The sequence below is a fragment of the Penicillium verrucosum genome (assembly GCF_028828655.1).
Source record: "Penicillium verrucosum strain IBT 35672 chromosome Unknown utg000003l_segment0_segment0, whole genome shotgun sequence".
Classification (NCBI taxonomy): Eukaryota; Fungi; Ascomycota; class Eurotiomycetes; order Eurotiales; family Aspergillaceae; genus Penicillium; species Penicillium verrucosum.
The window spans coordinates 1,630,320-1,651,269 of record NW_026643212.1 but is presented as its reverse complement, the minus strand read 5'-3'; the positions used below and the strand labels follow the sequence as shown (position 1 = coordinate 1,651,269).

General features: G+C 49.0%; 7 protein-coding genes across 7 annotated transcripts; 3 read left to right on the top strand and 4 right to left on the bottom strand.

The window, feature by feature from the left end:
- Positions 1-714: 714 nt before the first annotated feature.
- N7516_008325 (ATP-binding cassette domain-containing protein) lies at positions 715-2,970 on the top strand (the record flags this gene model as incomplete). The annotated part of the gene is made up of 8 exons (XM_057221044.1): positions 715-734; positions 796-820; positions 906-917; positions 972-1,374; positions 1,431-1,592; positions 1,645-1,741; positions 1,804-2,875; positions 2,947-2,970. The coding sequence occupies 8 exons, from the start codon at positions 715-717 to the stop codon at positions 2,968-2,970; spliced, it is 1,815 nt and encodes a 604-aa protein (XP_057071316.1).
- Positions 2,971-4,013: 1,043 nt separating this feature from the next.
- On the bottom strand, positions 4,014-5,421 carry N7516_008324 (uncharacterized protein; the record flags this gene model as incomplete). The annotated part of the gene is made up of 4 exons (XM_057221043.1): positions 4,014-4,408; positions 5,126-5,186; positions 5,250-5,341; positions 5,403-5,421. 4 exons carry the CDS (start codon positions 5,419-5,421, stop codon positions 4,014-4,016), a joined length of 567 nt encoding a protein of 188 aa, XP_057071315.1.
- Positions 5,422-6,242: 821 nt separating this feature from the next.
- N7516_008323 (uncharacterized protein) lies at positions 6,243-7,071 on the bottom strand (the record flags this gene model as incomplete). Its single annotated transcript, XM_057221042.1, has 2 exons — positions 6,243-6,415; positions 6,474-7,071. The coding sequence occupies 2 exons, from the start codon at positions 7,069-7,071 to the stop codon at positions 6,243-6,245; spliced, it is 771 nt and encodes a 256-aa protein (XP_057071314.1).
- Positions 7,072-7,865: 794 nt separating this feature from the next.
- On the bottom strand, positions 7,866-9,437 carry N7516_008322 (U4/U6-U5 snRNP complex subunit PRP31; the record flags this gene model as incomplete). Its single annotated transcript, XM_057221041.1, has 1 exon — positions 7,866-9,437. One exon carries the CDS (start codon positions 9,435-9,437, stop codon positions 7,866-7,868), a length of 1,572 nt encoding a protein of 523 aa, XP_057071313.1.
- Positions 9,438-9,891: 454 nt separating this feature from the next.
- clf1 (putative cell cycle control protein (Cwf4)) lies at positions 9,892-11,973 on the top strand (the record flags this gene model as incomplete). The annotated part of the gene is made up of 2 exons (XM_057221040.1): positions 9,892-11,682; positions 11,740-11,973. The coding sequence occupies 2 exons, from the start codon at positions 9,892-9,894 to the stop codon at positions 11,971-11,973; spliced, it is 2,025 nt and encodes a 674-aa protein (XP_057071312.1).
- A 3,467-nt stretch (positions 11,974-15,440) lies between these two features.
- On the top strand, positions 15,441-17,573 carry N7516_008320 (uncharacterized protein; the record flags this gene model as incomplete). Its single annotated transcript, XM_057221039.1, has 1 exon — positions 15,441-17,573. The coding sequence occupies one exon, from the start codon at positions 15,441-15,443 to the stop codon at positions 17,571-17,573; it is 2,133 nt and encodes a 710-aa protein (XP_057071311.1).
- Positions 17,574-18,136: 563 nt separating this feature from the next.
- On the bottom strand, positions 18,137-20,700 carry N7516_008319 (uncharacterized protein; the record flags this gene model as incomplete). Its single annotated transcript, XM_057221038.1, has 2 exons — positions 18,137-19,857; positions 19,911-20,700. 2 exons carry the CDS (start codon positions 20,698-20,700, stop codon positions 18,137-18,139), a joined length of 2,511 nt encoding a protein of 836 aa, XP_057071310.1.
- Positions 20,701-20,950: the final 250 nt, after the last annotated feature.

Sequence of the window (20,950 nt, the reverse complement as noted above, 5' to 3'; positions counted from 1 at the left end):
AAGGATTCGTGCAGTGGGTCGACAGGCGCGGAGAAGTACCGCGGCGAAGGCTTCGGTCGGCACGTCTGTGCTTGAGGAAAAGATTAAATCACTTACACTCCATAGCGTGGTGACCCCGAAAGCGGGGGATCTGTCGATCAATGTGGGAAAGTAAATGGTGGGAGGGAGGCGTGAGCTTGGAATCTTGGGGGAAGAGGAGACGAGAGACTTGGAAGAACTAAGAGATGGGGACTGACTGGAGGGTTTGCTTCGGTTTGGTTTGCAGGGAAAGTAGACACCCGATCTATCAGGCATGAATAGAGCTTGACCCTATTGGGATTAGCATTGTTCGCTTGGCGCCTGACACGGTGTCTCATCACGTGGCTTGCGGATCTCGGATAAACCACCAATCCGATTCGAGCCCAACAGCCAATCACCGCCTTGATAAATAAGTGACGCATATGCGGCCTGAGGCATCACAGCCCACAGAAAGCAAAGTGCATTCAATTCTGCCGCCCCTCGTTCGTTGATAGTAACTAGGGTTTCTTCCTGTCTTATTTCTAATCGAGTCTGCGCAGAGATACTTGGTGCTTTTGCTGAGCCCGGTTCATTTACCTGCGACAGCGCTTATTCTGCCAATTCCAACTCGCCACCCCTCCTCCACTTGGTGCTGTTTCTTTTTTCTTTTTCACTCCGCTTCATACACAAGGTTTCTTTGAACCACAACCGCCCACCATGTCTGACAAGCTTACTCGGTATGTTTCTAGCGTCTTTGAAGTGTCATATCACTAGTTAACGATATATTTCTCTCTATAGTATTGCGATCATCAACAGTGACAAGGTTCGTCGCGAAATACCCCCACTAATAGGATTTTCTCCCCGGTTCATGAATGCCTGGCTCACACCACACCTTTCCAACTTTACAGTGCAAACCGAAGGTACGCGATTCGATATGATATTTGACGGTCTTCGTGGAGGCTAATTAGTTGCAGAAATGTCGTCAAGAGTGCAAGAAGTCTTGCCCTGTGGTCCGCACTGGCAAGCTTTGCATTGAAGTCGATCCCACTTCGAAGATCGCCTTCATCTCCGAGCGCCTGTGCATTGGTTGTGGTATCTGTCCCAAGAAGTGCCCATTCGGAGCCATTCACATCATCAACTTGCCCACCAACCTCGAAACCCAAGTCACCCACCGCTACTCGGCCAACAGCTTCAAGCTTCACCGACTTCCCATGCCCCGTCCCGGTCAGGTTCTCGGTCTGGTTGGAACAAACGGTATCGGAAAGAGTACCGCCCTGAAGATTCTCAGTGGCAAGCTGAAGCCTAACCTCGGTCGTTATGAGAACCCTCCTGACTGGGAGGAGATCCTGAAGTACTTCCGTGGTTCCGATTTGCAGAGTAAGCAGCATACCCCGAGTACACCGTTGTCTATTCAACTTTGCTAACTGTGGTAGACTACTTCACCAAGATTCTGGAAGACAACCTGAAGGCGGTTGTGAAGCCTCAATATGTCGATCAGATTCCCCGTGCTGTGAAGGGACCTATCCAGCAGGTTCAACAGCTCATCTCGGCGCGCGCTGCGCTGGGTAACGAGGAGGATATCATGGACGTTCTCGGTGCGTTTCCTTACTCCAATATTTCAGAATTCAGCTGCTAATATTCGTTCAGAGTTGAGACAAGTTGCGCACCGTGATATCGGTCACCTTTCCGGTGGTGAGCTTCAGCGTTTTGCCATTGGTCTGGTTTGTGTTCAGAAGGCCGACGTGTATGTTCTTCCTTATATGCATGCCATGGAGTCCTGTCCGTTACTAATACTGATTGATCTAGGTACATGTTCGACGAGCCTTCCTCATATCTCGATGTCAAGCAGCGTCTGGCTGCTGCCCGTACGATCCGCAGCCTCCTCCGCCCCGATGACTATGTCATCGTTGTCGAGCACGATTTGTCCGTCCTCGATTACTTGTCCGACTTCATTTGCGTGTTGTATGGTCGTCCTGCTGTCTACGGTGTCGTCACTCTGCCTTCTTCCGTCCGTGAGGGTATCAACATCTTCTTGGACGGTCACATCCCTACCGAGAACCTGCGATTCCGTGAGGAATCTCTCACCTTCCGTCTTGCCGAAGCCGGCGAGGAGTTCATTGCGGACAAGGATCGTGCCTTCGCCTATCCCGCGATGGAGAAGACTCTGGGTGACTTCCACCTGAAGGTTGATGCCGGAAAGTTCACCGACTCCGAAATTGTCGTCATGATGGGTGAGAACGGTACAGGAAAGACCACTTTTTGTAAGATGCTTGCTGGTGCATTGAAGCCCGACGGCCTCATCTCTGTCCCCAAGATGAACATCAGCATGAAGCCCCAGAAGATCACCCCCAAGTTCACGGGTACCGTCCGCCAACTCTTCTTCAAGCGTATCAAGACTGCCTTCCTGTCTCCTCAGTTCCAGACCGATGTCTACAAGCCCTTGAAGATGGATGACTTTATCGACCAGGAGGTTCAGAACCTGTCCGGTGGTGAATTGCAGCGTGTCGCCATTGTCTTGGCTCTGGGTATGCCCGCTGATATCTACCTGATTGACGAGCCCAGTGCCTACCTGGACTCCGAGCAGCGTATTGTTGCTGCTCGTGTCATCAAGCGTTTCATTATGCACACCAAGAAGACCGCTTTCATCGTCGAGCACGATTTCATCATGGCCACCTACCTGGCTGATCGTGTCATTGTCTTCGACGGCCAGCCATCTGTGGATGCTCGTGCTCAGACGCCCGAGTCTCTGGTCGGTGGTTGCAACCGGTTCTTGAAGAGCCTGGATGTTACCTTCCGTCGTGACCCCAACAGCTTCCGCCCCCGTATCAACAAGTACAACAGTCAAATGGACCAGGAGCAGAAGCTGGCAGGCAACTTCGTAAGTTTTCTACTTCATCCATGGATGCTGTCAATTCCATTTATAAATGCTGTGCTAACTATATTCAACAGTACTTCTTGGAAGAAGAGAACTGAAAAGGGCGTCCACAATGAGCATCGTCGCCGCCGTCACAAACATGATGGCCGCGACTATGAGCAGCGGCGCAACAGGCGCCGTGGCGATTGGAAGATCATGTGGTTAATGGGGATCCCAGGCGTATGCAGAGCCTCGGCGGTTCAGGGCAAGGGATTCCGTCACCGCGCCGGGCCCTCTTCCGGTGCCGACGACGGTCTCTCGGACGACGATGGCGATGATGACGATTTAAATGGCAACAGTGACCCCGAGTAAACGGTAGTGACCTGCTTCACACCCATGCTATCCTTGGTCTAGTACGCTCATTTACTTCTGTGACCTGTTGCCGTTCGTCAATCTATCAACAAATGCCTATATCGTTATTCGCCTTGCAACCTGCCCTGATTTGCTCTGGGTTTGTATATCATATCCAGAGTCATCGGCCCCCGGTTGGGAACACATGTCTACAGATCTTCCACTAGCACCTGTTAAATTTTTAATGGTGGATTGGGTTCGGCATGGTTTATTGTTCCAACGGAGTTCATGTTTGCATTAGGTTGGAGGGTTTGGGTTCCAAAAAAAGCTCTTCCATGAATTTTATGATTTTATTTAAAGATGGATGTTGTGTCGGAATGGATTGGTGATGAGGTTGTTTTCAGACCAGGGATGGCATGGAATATGTGACTGCTGTTCATTGCCTCTACGTCGTGTAGATAGATAGTTTTCAACCCATTGTTGTGCATATTCTCAAAAATCTTTTTTTAAAACAATAGTCGTCCGCTTATGCGGCCTTGTAATATCTTTTGAGGTACATATATATCTTTTTACGTGTATACGAAAACAGTAAAAACAGCATAGTTACTTTGTGTAAGAGACTTTTCTATGTATACCCCTTTGATCATCTTGAGGTCAATTTCTTTTGACCTCCAAATCTCATTCCCTTCAAATCCAGGTATTAGTAGAGTCTCTGCAATGGCCGACATTCAACCACTCCACATGAACAACTTTCGAAGAGAGATAGTCGGCACCGGGTTGTGTCCAAAAGGGCATAGTACGTAGGTGTATATCATTCATCGTCCGTGTCCATTGCGTCTAATTCCAAATCGTCTAGCTCCCAATCATTTAGCTCCCAATCATTTAGCTCCCAATCATTTAGCTCCCAATCATTCAGCTCCCAACCGTTCAGCTCCCAATCGTTCAGCTCCCAATCGTTCTCCACCATCTTGTCGGAAATAACCCTGTTATTACTAAAGTCCACCCCGTGAACTCGCAATAGGTAGGCCAAGAGAAGTTTGGTTCGGCTATACGGTTCATCCCCCAAGTCGTCTTTGCCTGCCCACTCTTGCCATGTAAGCTCTTTGGGCCTTCGTGGGTAGTTATGCTTGTTGGCAAAGACTAACTCCGCACTTTCGCCGGTCTTGTCTTTCCCCTTGACTTTCTTGAGCGAGCGTACGCGTCGGACTTGGTAACAGTTCCCACAAGTTATACGATCTTGCATCAGGGTGCTATCCTGGAAACGATCGAGCAATGTTGGACCCAGCGTAGTCCAACTTTTTCGCGTAGAGACAGTGGCAATCTTCGCACCTGATTACCACGTCTTCCAGGTGGCTGACGGTGATGCTATATAGCGGTTTGTTCTCATTGCCCTCCAGGTTATATAAGGCCAGCGTCCACCCAGCAATCGAATGTCTTCTCTGAAGGCAGAGTGAAAGCACATGTCTTGGTGATCGAAAACGAGGGCTGGACGCTTATATATGCGCAAGTCTTCCGATAATGCTCAAGGTCATCCAGGCCGCTCTCTTCGTTTGGGACACGGCTGGGGTCGGAGGCAAAATATAGGTCATTTCTCCTCTTCGTGATTGATAAATAAAATATAATTATAGGGAGGCCGGAAACGGGGAGAACCAAAGAGGATGAACAAAGTATATCCAAGTCCTAGGCCTTGGTGCATGTGCTGGATTTCTCGGTCGGAGGAGCCACCGATGTTGACATCGAAGGACTTGACCCTTAGTGACGAACTAGTCAGTGGGTGTGTCCCAAGGGTATGAAGGTACCTTTGTTCTTACCAGGGAGGTTCTGAAAGCGCTGAGGGTATTTCTCAGATAGGCGAGCGAGAACGCATATACGTGTTTTCGGCGAGGAGAGGATATGTTTTAATTATCGTGGCCCAGAGCTTACCGGTGACACCAATACCAGTCTGCGCCTCATCGGCGATAAGGAGGACATTGGTGCGAAGACACTAGAAGAAGATAGGCGAGGCCTGGTTGTCACCACCCTTGCACTAGATAGGCTCGGCTATCACTGTAGCGATGGGGTTGTGGAACTCCTTGATGAGACGCTTAATCTCCATCAAGTAGCATTGCTCCTCAGCGGCGTTCTGCTGGGAGTGATTCTCTAGTGAGGAGGACTTCAGCTGGGTGAGTCCGCGGCCATCGAAACTGTTTCCATCACTTACCCGTGACGATAGTTACCATGGCTTGGGCAAAAGGGGCCAAAAGAAGAGAGGGTGGAAGAGGGAGAATAGTGACTGAGGAAAGAGGAAGAATGTCTGGGATGCCTTTTTGGTGATAAACATATAAACATATATATATCAACAGATATTTCGTAGACAGTGTGTGGAGCAAGAATTATACTGCTAAAGGGGAGGGCAGTCTACCCTGAAGCCATTTATATGCAACATAGTTCAATGGGGACAAAGAAACAAAGCCACCTAGGGGTAAAGAGAGGTATGGAAGAATGACCAAGCAGCAAACTTCTCAGTGCAACAGTGTGTAACTATTGCTTATTGTTAGGATACTATCATATATGCCAAAGTGAATTGAATCTGAATTAAATCTGAACTGAATCTGAATTGCCTATAAAGTGAATCCTATATTATATGTATTGTGATAGAAGGCTTCTTCCGTCTAAGAAGGGAGTAAGATCCGATTGTTATATACGATAATACTCCTAAATTAAGCTCAACCCTTTAAGCGATGGACTTTGTACTTTTAGTACATAAACCTACATGCGAACTGGCAGTTTTCATTCTTTCTAGGGATTATCATCTGATTTTATCCAACATGAAACTGGTCTGAGAGGTGGCCAAGCGTTGGAAGTTTGTAAAGTAATATAAAACATTTAAAAAGACGTACTGTACTATCTTAGTGTGAACATATCGGGTGATTGTCACAACACTCTATATAAAACACAATACACGAAGAGATATAGATGTACAAGCCCATAATAACATGCCATCCTACTCCGTATACTCCAGTCAAATGCAATAATCTAATCTTGCCAGTGTCAATGTTCTTTATGCATCTTCCTTCCAATCACTCAGCTTCCAAGACTGCACTCCATCCTCAATATCCAATATCAGCGTAGTGAACTTAATCTCCTCATACATGACTGTAGCAGCCGCTCTTGCTTGAGCATGCCAAGGTCCACGACCACCAAGTCTCGCATCCTTTCGATTGCGCCAAATGCCTGTTTGATTGATTAGCCATAGTAAGAGGGGGAAAAAAACCGGAGATAGAATACTCACAAGTCGCCAGATTCCGGTGCATATCATTCTTCGCCCCAAACCAATACTTCAACAACCCCCCACTAGCAATAGCCTCCTGGTGCGAATGAGCATCAAGGTCATGAAGACGGTCCGAATCTATATCCGGCAACAGGATTGACCGGAAGATGACCACGTAATACGACTGCGATTTCCATGTGTGGTTCTCTGCCCGTGAGAAAGTTCTCAACAAATCATACACCTCTGTCCAATTGAATGATTCGGTGTATTCGGCGGTGGCATAGTCTTCGCGGATAGGCTTGAGATATGCCAATGCCAATGCGAAGAGTCGGTCTTGTCTCTCCAGCGCAGAAATGTCCAGTAGATGGGGGACACTGTTGTAGGGCGATGCAATGAGTCGCGTGTCTATTTCTGTGTCTGGATATTGCTTCTCGAGCTGCAATTTCAGTTGCAATGAGGCGGCAGCTTCAAATCTCAAGGAATCGAATTCTGTAGTGACATGGCTATGATGCACAAGTCGAGTCAAGCTTGGAACCTTTTGGTCTTTGTCCTTGCCCGGGAGGCTTTTGGTGGCTGAGATTGGATTGCTGGGCAACGGGTTGTCTATAGTAAACGTCATGTTCCAAGGTCTTTGTGGATCTAGTTTATGACTGAAAAGATCCAAGATTTGAGAGGAGGAAGGAATTGAAGCCAAGTAGCGGAAGAAATAATTTCGGCAAAAAATCCGAATAAGGGGGCGAATCTGAGTTTTATATAGCCAAAATAATTTTATATGATATACGCCATATCGAAAAGATATTTGCAGGCGGTTTATATAGATATAGGATCCTCTGACCGCTATACGGACACTGTACCACATTCCACCATGATTGTGTGCTAGGCAAGACAGTGCACGCAATGTGGGCGAATTTGAGATTTGGAGTTAGGCCGTTACTGTTCCTTTTCAGGTAGTTGGGTCGATTGGGCCTATTATTGCCTGTTAAGTCTACTCCTGGAACCCCAATCTAAGTTGTTTTAAAGGATTAAAGGATTGAATCCTGCTCTGAGTTATTCTTAGAGAATCCTAATCCTGAAACATCTACGTGCTGTTGAGCCCTAAACTGACTTGGGATGGTGCAATTTCTTGGCAACCCCCAGAAACCCCAATCTCTTCCGAGGTTTCTTAAGGGTTGGTTGAAGCTATCACTAACTACTGTGGTATCCAGATATGTTAATAAAATGTCATTTGGAGGTCTGTAGTCAGATCTAATGTACAATCGGTTTGGTATCACGTAAATCATAGAAGCTCAGGCGTCCTGATCTTCCCCATGAAACGCCGTGAAAATGCTTCGATCCGATAAAAGCAAAGCAAGACTGGGAAAGACTGGAGAAAAACAAAACAAAAAAAAAACAACAACAACAACAACATAACTCTCAACGCTTGGGTGGAGGACCCATCTTGCCCTCGCCTGTGTCAGCCTTCCTCTTGAGGGGGATAGCAGGCACCTTGAAGCCACCATTCTCACCGCCCTGGGAATTGCCCTGGGAATTGCCGGGGTTCTGGTTAGGAGCTTGAGTGAAAGTGCCAGACTTGAACCACCGATTTTCCTCAGCATCGCGCTTGCGCTTCATTTCCGCTTGCACCTTCGGATCGACTAGCTCTAGGCCTTGAACGGGTGTGAATGCAATAGTACTGGAGGTACCAGCGGCGCCAGGGAGAGATGATCCAACACCAGAGGCACGAATGCCTCGTGCCTGAAGAACGCTAGCAGTGCCACTTGCACCGCCCTGGCCAAAGCCACGCAACGACGAGGCGGTGCCACTAGCGGGGGTGTTTGTGCCCCAGCCCTTGTTGCTCTTGCTGAGTCGGGCACGGGTGCGCTGGTCGATCTGAGTTGCACGGATGCGACCATCATCCTGTTGTCCCAACATACCCAAGCCAACGGTTCCAGAGCCCGCGCCGTAGCCCACCTCTGATTCCTCCTTGCCAAATGCAAGACGATTCTGTGCCTTGCGCATTTCCGTCATAGCGACAGCCTCCTTGGCCTTTCGGGCTCGCCAACCACCTCGCTTTCTGGAGGGTTTGTCATCGGGCGCGGGGAGAGCCTTTGTACCGGCGTTTGGTGCAGATTCGGTCAGCTTCTCGAGTCGCGTGTAGCATTGTTGTTTCAGTTCTTCACCCAGAGAGCCGTCCTTGGCGTAATTGGAAACATCCGCGCGGGTGGCAAGTACCATCTTAGCCGCAACAATTCGAATTCCTTGTTTCCGGAGGTCCAGAGGAACCTCTTGGAGAAGTGGCGAGTCGTAGAGGAAACCTTGCGCTCGAACACCGTGGTTGGTCGCAAAGCCCAATCCCTCTGACCGGCGTGATCCTTGTGCACCCAAATTGCAGGAGGGAATCTTAGCTAGTTCAAGCAAGCCACCGGTTTGGTTGAGGAACTGTGCAGCCGTTTCGGCCCCGATGAGAGCTGCCAGGTTAGGGGCGATCTGGTTCATGCGAGACTGGATGCTTGCGGTAAGAACAGCGCGCTCATGATCCAGCTTCAAAATCCTCTCGCATGTATCAAGAACCAGCTTGAGTTCGGACTCAGTCATCTCTCGACCTTTAGTAATAGTTGCCTCCATCGCAATTGCCATCAGAGACGGCCCGTCCAAGACCGACTTAAGCGGGACGCCGGCCATATTCTCCGATGATGTGGACAGTGCCTTGATGTCGTTGAAGGGACCATTTTGAATGATGGCAACCGTCTTGGCGTATTTGATGGGGGTGGTGACGAGTCTTTCGAGCTCGGGGAATCGGATGGAGTAATGGTCGCGCAGGACTTTGTGTAGGCGTGTAAGCTCATCAGCGGTAGAAATAGAGCGGTCGAAGTCGTTGGTAACCCCGGTCCCTTCCTTGGACTCCTCCTGTTGCTCGGGTTCTTCGTCAACTTTCTCATCTTCGCCCACTTCGAAGTCCTCCTCGTCATCCTCAAAGTCGCGTAGAAGCTCTTCAGCGGTCGACATTTTGACTTAAATTATTTTGCGACGGGTGCGCTCCGGTAGGTTGAGGTGCGTGTGATCGGAGTCCCAGAACGCCACTGGGTAAATAGCAAAAGAGCAATAATATCCCCAAAGTCTTCAGGCTGGGAAGAAAAGTTGTGCTTAGTCAGAAGGTAGCTACGTGCAGGGGTGGCGATAAAGACCAATCACGCAGTTCGGCGATTTCAGCGCGGGTTCTCTGAGCTACGGGTCCAAACTACTCTCGGCGTCACTGGATTGGGCGTGAGAACTTTCCCTGTCAATTTCCGACTTAAGCGATCGCGGTGGATTGGTGAAGCCAGTTTCATCTTTTAACCCTCTCGTTTTACCCAACCCTCACCACTTGTCCGACAATTTCGACGTTCCCGAACTTCACCTCATATCTTCTTGAGTTGCGGACCACATCTTTACCGGGACCAGTCAATACAGTACCATCATAATGGAGGCCTCCCGTGGACCTCCCCGGGTCAAGAACAAGGCCGCCGCGCCGGTTCAGGTCTCTGCGGAGCAACTGCTCCGCGAGGCCGTTGACCGGCAAGAGCCTGGCCTTGAGGCGCCGACACAGCGCTTTGCCGATCTTGAAGAATTACACGAGTATCAAGGCCGGAAAAGAAAGGACTTCGAAGACTATGTGCGGCGCAACCGCATTAACATGAACAACTGGATGCGCTATGCCGCCTGGGAGCTCGAACAAAAGGAATTCCGTCGGGCGCGATCCATCTTCGAGCGCGCGCTCGATGTCGATCCGACCTCCGTGGTGCTTTGGATTCGCTACATCGAAGCTGAGATGAAGACGCGGAATATTAACCACGCCCGAAACCTCCTCGACCGTGCCGTGACTATTCTCCCCCGCATCGACAAGCTCTGGTATAAGTATGTCTACATGGAGGAGACACTAGGCAACATCCCCGGTACCCGTCAAGTGTTTGAGCGATGGATGTCATGGGAGCCGGAAGAGGGTGCGTGGGGCGCATACATCAAAATGGAAAAGAGATACAGCGAATTCGAACGAGCACGCGGCATTTTCCAGCGGTTTACTGTCGTCCATCCCGAACCCCGGAACTGGATCAAATGGGCCCGCTTCGAGGAGGAGTATGGCACAAGTGACTTGGTTCGCGAAGTCTACGGTGTGGCTATCGAAACGTTAGGCGAGGACTTCATGGATGAGAAGCTCTTTTCCGCATACGCCAAATTCGAGGCCAAGTTGAAGGAGTATGAGCGCGCGCGAGCAATTTACAAGTATGCCCTAGACCGACTTCCGCGGTCCAAGGCTATGGCCCTTCACAAGGCCTACACAACATTCGAAAAGCAATACGGTGATCGTGAAGGTGTGGAGGATGTGATTCTGTCCAAGCGCAGAGTGCAGTATGAAGAGCAGCTCAAAGAGAACTCTCGCAACTATGACATCTGGTTCGACTTTGCACGATTGGAGGAAACTTCGGGCGACCCAGAGCGGGTGCGGAACACCTACGAACGGGCCATTGCACAGATTCCCCCATCACAAGAGAAAAGACATTGGCGCCGCTACATCTATCTCTGGATCTTCTACGCCGTGTGGGAAGAAATGGAAGCGAAGGACATGGAACGCGCCGGTCAAATCTATCAGGAATGTCTAAGGATTATCCCGCACAAGAAGTTCACATTTGGCAAAGTCTGGCTCATGAAGGCACACTTTGAGGTTCGTCAAATGCAGCTACAAGCAGCACGCAAGACATTGGGGCAGGCGGTTGGAATGTGTCCCAAAGACAAAATTTTCCGTGGCTATATCCACATGGAACACCGGATGTATGAGTTCGGGCGGTGCCGTACGTTGTTCCAGAAACTAATTGAATGGAACCCCTCCAACACCCAGTCGTGGTTGGAGTTCGCGGATCTGGAGCGTAATCTGGACGACGCGGAACGGACGAGGGCCATTTACGAGCTTGCCATCGAGCAATCGACACTTGACATGCCCGAGCTTGTGTGGAAGGCTTACATCGACTTTGAAGAAGGGGCAGCCGAGGATGAGCGAGTTCGACAATTGTACGAACGTCTCCTTCAGAAGACCGATCACGTCAAGGTATGGACCAACTACGCCAACTTCGAGTCCTCTCTGCTGCTGGACGAGGAAATGGAGGAAGAAGAAGAAGAGAAAGAGGGGAAGCCAGTCCGCGAAGACGCAATACTCCGCACACGTGCAGTCTTTTCTCGGGCAGAAAAGGCGTTCAAAGACAAGGGTCAATCGGACAATGTAAGTTGCTATTCCCATAATCCACACACTATTCGATCCATACTAACTTGTGTACAGCGCGTGGAAATCCTCACTTCCTGGCAAGGATTTGAACATGCACATGGATCGCCCGAGGATATCGAAAATATCGAAAAACAGATGCCCCGACGTGTCAAGAAGCGCCGCAAGTTGGGAGACGACAAGTACGAGGAGTACGTGGATCATGTGTTCCCTGCAGACGATCAATCTGCTGCCAATCTCTCTCGTTTGCTCCAGAAGGCACACCAATGGAAGCAACAGAACCAGTCCTAGAGCGTGTGGTAGTTTTTATTTTACAAAATCGATTGATTCCCAGATTTGCCAATGCACTTTCATCATGAAACCATCCATGCAGAGCCCATGGTCACGGGAACGGACTTCATGTGTTGTAATACTAACTAAAACGGATCTGTGTTTGGCAGTGAAACCAAACCAAACTCTCTTTTTTCGATCGAATCGGTTTCGCCGGCTAAGTGGCACGAACCGATACGTAGTGTACGTAGTCAAAATCAGATTGTCCCCTGCATCGAGGCATGCAATATGGATGTCGTGCATGCTAGCCACCAAACCAGCTCTCATTACGTTGTAACATATTTTCCCGGTCCTGTTGTGTAATAGCTGCATCCCCGCCGGTAATCCCTTCAGTGGGGACGGGGACTGACTCTGTAGTACATATCTGTGGTGGGATATTAGCGTTGGCTGAATTAGAGATCGGGCGAATGCTTTCCAGAAACTGAACGTTAGCCATTTATCTGCTTACATGCATTTACACTAAAACAGCCTGTGAAGTAGGTCATCAACTCTCAAATATATCAAAAACTCTAACATCATTCAAAACACGGAGAACTGAGACATTTCCACAGGTCTCAGGAACAGATATATCCACTGCTCCACTGCCCCACGATACATAGCCCAGCTCCTCACTCCCGGGTTTCTTTCTTCCTCTATTTCTCTGTCTAACACGTTGAGCACTTTGCCGAGTACGGAGTATATGTATAGATCTTGATATAACCTAAATTCTCATGAAATGGGTTAATGACTCTCAAAACATCGACTATGGTTATATTGATGCCGAATGAGATATCAACAGCTACCTGTCGATCGTAAGGGATCTGTTGTTGCTAGATGATACATTAATCGTCAAGAACAATTCCTATTGGCCGCTATGCATAGTTTGAACATATAGTCGACAATCATTCACCCCGATTGGAGCGTGTCACATATTAAATTCGAACAATGAACTAAAGCCTTTTGTATTCCGTAGAGATGATCATGGAAACTCTTGCAAGAAACTTCACTTTCAGATGCCTCAAGTCTTTGACAATTAAGTTATTCATGGGACCAGGGGTTTAGGGGCAATTACCATTGGAAATATCTTTATGAATCTTTGAACTAGACTATAATCGATGAAGATATCGATATCTATATATAACTATGGCATTTACGAAATGAAAGGTAGTCGTGGAATATCTTCGGGTCGATATATAGAACGACGAATGTAGAGGAATCTCTAGATACACCACAAGTCGCCACTATAAATCATGTAGACAATGCTATAGAATACTATAACTAACGAAAGATATCTGAGATTGTCTAGGTGACCCTAGAAGGATCTAAGGACGCGTTAATATTCATATTTGAGGCTAATATATATATCAAGTGAACCGGGATACGCGGTATCAGTATTCCAAGAGGGAAATGGTCTATACGACAAAGGTGTAAAAATAGGACGTTAAATAGAGAATTTATACTTGTAGATGCTAAGACATATATGAAAGATGTATATTTTGGTTGTCTTTGTATCGGATGGTGGCAACAAACAATCGTGTTCATTGAGGATCATGCCACAGAACAAAGGGGGGTTCGAATAGCTTCTTTTAAGGATAGTAACTTAGACCAGTTAAAAAATCTATAAAAGCACTACCAATTCTCGACCTTGATGAGCCATCAACAGCAAATATTGTTCTGATTTCTACGCAATCTTTTACATTGTCACCTGCAGTCATCGAAACTATAATCCCCGCATCAGCTTTTATATCCAGACTTTCGAATCCTATCAAGAATAGTAAGTGCTCACTCGTAACATCGTGAATTTCTAGTCCCTAGCTAACTTTTTTTTCTCTTTTTCTTTTTTAATAGTGGGGGCCAATATTGCAGATCAGCCTGTTGATGACATTTGTGACATTTGCAAGAAGGATTTCTACGGCACCAAGCCATGCTCATGCGGTAATCGTTGACCTTTGACTTGGGTACAACAAGGGTATGGAATGACCATAGGGGACCTGGAGGACATGCAATATGGGGGTGAGTTAGTATAGCATTAACGCTCGGTAGTACTATGAATTTGAAACTAGCCTATATGCTGTACACTTGTGCTCAAAATTGGAAATTCGTAGATATGAGCGCCAGTCCCTTGCGGTCCCAAGGAAAAGACATCTCAGATTTGAGCCTGATATTTAAGAGTTCCCGAGTTCGTCAAGGTCCCAGATATGAAGTGAAATTATAGCAAAGAACCTTGGAAGTGGCACGCCAAGGCGCCAGAGTTTGAGAATTTCCGTGGGTCCAACGGACAGGAACCACGGGCCTCGAGAGGGGAATCTTCCAAAGTTCTAGGGTGCGTTTGTTTATTTTTATTTTTAATTTATTTATTTCTATGTTTCTACATTTAATATTACAGAATACAGGAGTAGGAGCACTTGGTTACATTTAATACATGCACTACGTCTGCACTCTCCCTTGCTGTTGATACATCCCGAGGTGCACCCTAGGAACATTGAAAGCCAAGGTGGAGGTCCAAGCCTTCCTGTAAAACGGGGGTCCAGGTACCAGAGGTGTGGTCCCACTTACAGACTGCTCGCGGGTGACCCCCTGATCAATATACTAGAATGAGAATAGATGAAGGCAAAAAAGAACCAATAAAGTCGAATAAACTAAAGAGAATTTATTCTCGAATCCAATCAAAATGAAATAAACCAAATTAACGGGAAAGCCCCTCCCCAAAACGAAAAAAACCGAGCGAATTGAAAATGACGAAATTATTCCCCTTAAGGGATGGCGTTGTTCGCTAACCCCCCTAAGCCGTCTGCTAACCTCCTCCGTTAGGGGGTCGAGAGGTCCTTCTCCCTGTTTCACTTGGATGTGGTTTCTGTTTCTGTTTCTGTTTCTTGTTTTCTCCCTTTTACTGTCTGCATCTACACTTGTGCTGTGCACTTTGATATTCTATCCATTCGTTCGTTTCGCCAACCAACCACCCCCCCATTCGCTTAATCGGGTTTTGTTGGCCTTTTACTTTTTTTTTTCCCCGGCACGTATCGACTGGATCGCCCAGCCCCTCAGATCATTGTAATTACTCGACATCCTCGTTGACCGACGCGTTCGTGTTGTGATCCCATTGTTGACACCCTGAGCCACTACTCTGGTTGTGTCACCCCGAGTCGCCGAGTCATCCGATACGCGATCCACCTTAGTTTCGCCCTGAGAACCTCGAATCGCAGTTAATCGCGCAAAGTAGTTGATAACTCGTGTTCACGTCGCCTGTTATCGCATCAACTCGCTTACATCGAGTGTGGCCTGTTGGCATTTTTGGCTGAACTGCCTCGGTCGAGATGAGATAGTGCTCTGGCAGTCACCTTTTATTCTCTAATTCGTGCTTTCTAAGTCCCTTACTGGCTGGCTACCCACCTTCACTCCTGGTCCGGAATCCATCGCGACTTGGAACTTTTTAACCTGAACTTTTCAACATGACTGGTCCCAAACCCCGACTCAAGATCGAAGGCGATTGCTCCACTATCCACAGCAACACCCTGTACACTTATTCACCGACTGGATTTCAATCAATACCTCTCAAAGAGAACGGGGACTGGAAGCCACTCCCATCCCCAGAATACAAGGTTACTAGCCCTGCCTGCGTCCAAGGCGGGATCGAGGGGAATGAAAATGATGAAGATAAAAAGGCATTTTATCTGGTTGGCGGGACCGGCTCCTCTGGCAGCAGCGGCCTCCAACGCTTTTCGTTCAGCACCCAGAAATGGGAGACATTAACCATAGATTCGTCGATGAAGAATCGGACTGGACATGGTGTTGGGTACATTTCCTCAACATCGGAAATATTGGTTTACGCAGGAAACACAGATGGCAGCACACAGCCCTCTCAATCGACACTCCTCATTTCAACAATCCCGCCCTTTACCGTGTCGTCCGGTGTCGACCAGGGCGCGCCGGCATTGTATGAGCCCATCATTTTGCCTTGGGGTTCTTCCGAGGTAGCCTTGGTTGGGGGCTCTGCCACAAATACTGCTATCTTCGTCTACGAGGCCACAGATAAAAAAGGCTTCACCATCTCGGAGGCGACTCTTCCCTCCGCAATCGAATCCTCATCTCTATGCGCACTCGCCTCCGACTCTGGGACCAAGGTCCTCGAGAAGTTTAACATGGTCGCTTCCCCAAATAGTGTGACCAGCTACACTCTTACCTCGAAAGGAAAGGTGCAGAACCCGATCACAGCCATTGCATCCTCAGGAAAGAGGGGTCTCACCGATTCTTATAACGGTACATTCGCCCCGACGGCATCCTGGTCTGATTACACGCTCGCCCAGGGTAGTGGCTTGGTCGTTCTCGCCAGCGGCCAAAGTAACGACTCATTGGCAATCTTCAACCAGACGTCCAACGCATGGGTCAACTCTACAGAGTTGTTCAATGGAAAAGGAGATCAACATGTTCTCAAACCATCCACTACATCATTCACATCATCTACTTCGACATCGACCTCATCATCCACATCGACCTCGAACTCCTCAACTACGCCCACTTCTTCCTCAGAGCCAGTTGCGACTGTAGGTGGCGGCCTGACCGACCATGGCAAAATGATCCTTGGCGCAACCCTTGGGAGTATCCTAGGGTTTGGCCTGATCCTGCTCATCCTTCTGTTCCTACTGCGACGCGAGAAGAAGAAGAAACAAGCAGCGCAACCCGGTCGCGGCGGCGATAACAAAGGCCGCCTAAGCTTCCAGGATCAGGGCATAGAACCCCTGACCGAAGGCGCTTACCCCATGGCAAGATCTCCTGTTCCAGTCGCCGCTGGGTCGGTCGACTCATTGGCTATCTTCTCTGGCAACTACAAAGGAGAGAAATCCCTCAAGCCACCCGGTAATACGGGCTATGGATTGTCTCAGCCCAAGAGTAGCAGTCCGCTCTCTACAATTCCCTCCAGCGGTGTCATGGGCGCATCAAGCGTATACACCGACGACACCAATCGGGCTGGCGATGAGACCGGCCATGGAAACCAGGCCGCTGACCGAATGACTGACGAAGGGTGGGGGAAATACTTCGAGGACGGCGGTGCCACTAACTTGCAATCCGACCGCTCGACTATGAGTTCCGTATACACCAAGTCCGATTACCGCGGAAGCGCCTGGCCAATGACTACCTTGACACCATTGAACTTCGGTTTCCTCGACCAGCCCAAGCCCCTGGGTCACGTTCTTAGCGGGAGCCCGACCACGGAGCACAGTTCCAGTGAGATGGGCAGTCGAAGTCTAGTGATTCCGGAGAGTCAATCGGCGCGAATCTCCAGTGCCGATTCCATCAGTATCGCCTCGGACGACGACCGCGATGATCCAAAGTGGCAAGGTGCGGGCCAGAGCAGCTGGCTTGGGCGTCCCACAAGCAGCAACTACACTGCCAGCTTCTACCAGTCGAGCACACAAGATATGCCCTGGGAATCAAATGCCAGCCTTGGGGAAAAGGCAAGGCAGTCCAATGCACGAAGATCGAGCGTCATCATCCCACACGATATCGACGAACTTCCGATGCAAGGGCAGAAGAACAATACCAATTCAGATATGAGCTGGCTCAATCTCAAGGCTGATCGTTAACATACGTTCGCCTAATATTCCGACTTACAGTCCATTTGGAGCCCAACTCTCCCATACTCTCTCCCATCTTTCCTCGAAAATACCTACCTCGCCTTGCCAAGTCATTTGGCGACTCTCTTACCTCCTCTCTCGTCCATTCCTTTTATCGCATCTCCATGGCTACTGGTGTCTTGAAAAAGCCTATTGCTCTGTGTCCTTGCACTTGACGTGCTGCAATTTTTTTTTACCTGCATCCAGCATCGTTTTATGTTTGTGTGTATGAGCGATTCCTTAGCGTTGTGCCACACTTGATTGAACCGGTTGCTTTTTTTTTTATCCATTTGACCTCATCGCTTTGGCTGTACTATGCCGATCTAGTTGCTCTTGTATGAGTGTTGTGTTAATGTTATTCTGTACATATCTCGATCTGAGTGTAAATCACTTGAAATCAAGCGCATGCTCCAGCCATGCCGTACTGAAATGCCTTTGGTCATATTTCATTACCCCAATTAACTATTATCGTATTTAAGTCGTGTTAATCATAAGCACCCAACTCTCCACACGGCGATGTCATAGGAAGATCCTCAATAAAGCTTCGCTAAAAACGAATGCCTCTTCGAGACCTTCCTAAACTCATTAACCATAGGACTAAGCATCCTCCCACCCCCATCCTCAATCTCCATCGGCTCTAAGCGCGTCGAATCCGTCTTCTGAAGAAGCGGAATCTTCTCCTCAGTCTTACTCCGAATATAGTAATGCTCATCATCCTCCTCCATCCCAATAAACCACCTCTCCTTCAACTGTTTCCCCCAAGGCCCACACCCACAAGCACCTTCCAACTGACTCGTCTGCGGACTATTCACAGCAAGCGCGAACAAATTCTGCGGCTCCGTGAAATCAGTCACCTGTCGACCGCGCGCTTCAACAATCATAAACCCGAGACAGACAGCGCTGGTCAAGAACGCAAAAACAAGAATCACATAGAATATCCCCTGCCACTGTTCCGTCCCATCAGAAGCATACCCAACAGCCTGAATGGAAGCATTGAAAATCTGATAAACAGGCTCGGAAAGCATATTCCCGTCCTCGCCACTGTAATTCCAGAACGGGACGAACGGTGCATTCTGAGAACTAAGGATAAGAGTACTTCCAGCCATGACAGCCAATGCCTCCGCGATAGATGGTAGAGTGGGATCCAGCGCGAAAGTCTCCTCCATCTTATCGTACCGCGGCATCATTTGCATAAGCAGTCTGGCATTGCTAGCCGCGCCGTCTGAAATACCCGCATTCAAGCTGAGCGCATTCGCCCACTCTGACGCGATGTTCTTCCAGTCTGGGTCCCAATTACCCTCGTAGAACGCGTCTTGTCGTCGGTCGTATTGGAGCCCGTTGGAGGCGTTCTCGCAGTCCGTACTGAGGAATGCGCCGCTCGTATCGGCGGAATACTTCGTCGAGCATACGCCTGTTTGTTTCGCGCGCAATGAGCACATAATGTACTCCGGCATGTCGGTGTTGTTGGTTGCGCCCAGGAGGTAGATTGCGTCTGCGGGCCAGGCACCTGTTGTGTTGAGGATTGTGTTATATGGGAGTGGGTATTTGCCGAAAATAGGTGAGACTTGTCTGTGTTTCGGACCGAAGTCGAAGAGGGAGTCAACCACTGTGCTGTTTTTCCAGTCTGCCGGGTGGGGGATGTCGTCTGGGGGTGAGAAATTCCAGGTTGTCACGTTGAATTTGTCGCCGCCGGGCCAGGAGGCGTAGACTAAGGGGCTGAGCTCTTCTTTTGTCATTCCGGTGCAGAGGACGTTGATGGCTGGTGAGGGGACGGAGGCTTCGATGTTATATTTTCCTTCCCCAGAGGTGTCTTGGGGTTGTTTGAGTTTGTTTTGGGAGCTCATTGCTGCGGCAGGGATACCGCCGTGCGGCATTGCCATTGTTATGTTGTTGACCATTCGGTTGTGTTTCTTGGAGAGGGTGGACATGTCATGGATGTCGACCCAGCTGCCTGTTACTGTGGTGTTGTCCCAGAGTGAGCCTGTTGGCGGTGGGCGCTTTGGGAGTTGGCTTGAGGTTTCGTTCTTGCTGATTACTAGCTGGCTCCATTGGGCTATCCATTGTTGGTAGTTGTGATATGCTTGGCCGACGTGTACAATTTGGAGGCAAGTCGTGTTACGATACTGGGGGTCCATGTCGTTGATGACGGGTGTCTCACAGGTTGATGCGATGTATTCGGGGTTTGCGAAGCTGGCGGTTACCTTACCCTGGAGTGTCCTTGGTTCAATAGGACCAAGAGAGAGCTTAGGAGCAACTGTTGTTGATTAGTATTTGACATGGGTTTTGGATAGAAAAGAGCGAATTTACCTAAAGCTTGCGCCGCGGTGGTATACAGCATCGCCACGAACGTTGAAACTAACGCGACCGACCCGAGGAAAGTGAGCGCTGAGTATCGCAGCGCCTCCCAATGCACAATCATAGATCCGGGTTGCATGATCCAGGCCCTCATATTCATGTCCGAGATACTGATTCCTCGAGAATCCCTCGTCAAAGCCCTCCGACTAAGCACCTGTCCCAGAAACGCGACGCAAATCGTAACATAGGACAACTCGATCGTTTTCGCAAAGAATGCGCTCAGCAAAGCTGCCGTAGATGGAACCAACGACCCATCAATGGAGACACTGGGCCATCGGGGCTTGCGCAGCGCAATCCCGAGATAGATACCTGAAAAGATAGTGGCATAGATAGCGAGAACTAAGACTGTCAACGGGACCCACGAGAGCCGTTTCTGGAGAACGGTTGCGCGGTTGGGACACCGCACGTGGGCGTGGGTATGTGGAGTCTGCGGAGACTCGGGAGATTGGGGAATCTTGTATGTATTTGGAGTCATAGTCGCAGTGCTATCGGTTGAATGGCGGTTGTCTGCCGGAATTTCTGCGGGGATGGCATGGCCCAACGAGTTCGAGATTCCCAGACCAACATCAACATCGCGGAGGACGTCTTCGGACCAGGAGCTAGTACTATCTGAGGGGACATGGTAGCGATAGTCAGAATCAGTTAGGCGATTGTTGAGTGGATTCCAAGACTGTTGGGGCCGAGCGGCGTCGATCGAATCTTCGGATAGCAGCGATTGCTGCGAATCCCGCGACGAAGCCATGGCAAAAGGTAAGAATAGAGAGAAAAGGACAACGGTAAGTCGAGAATGTTCTCCATTTAAAAAAAATAGGGAAAAGGGGGTCCTGGTGAGTCCTGGGGCTGAAATGGAGGGGCCCAGTTCTAGTCTCCTTAGCCCCATCGTAAGCTGGTTAGCTGCTTGGCATTGGCATGTCGGTTTGCGCTTTTCATTTGCGGTTTAATTACTCCGTAGATTTCAAATGCGAAGTTCTGAAGTTCTTTTGCTGGATTAT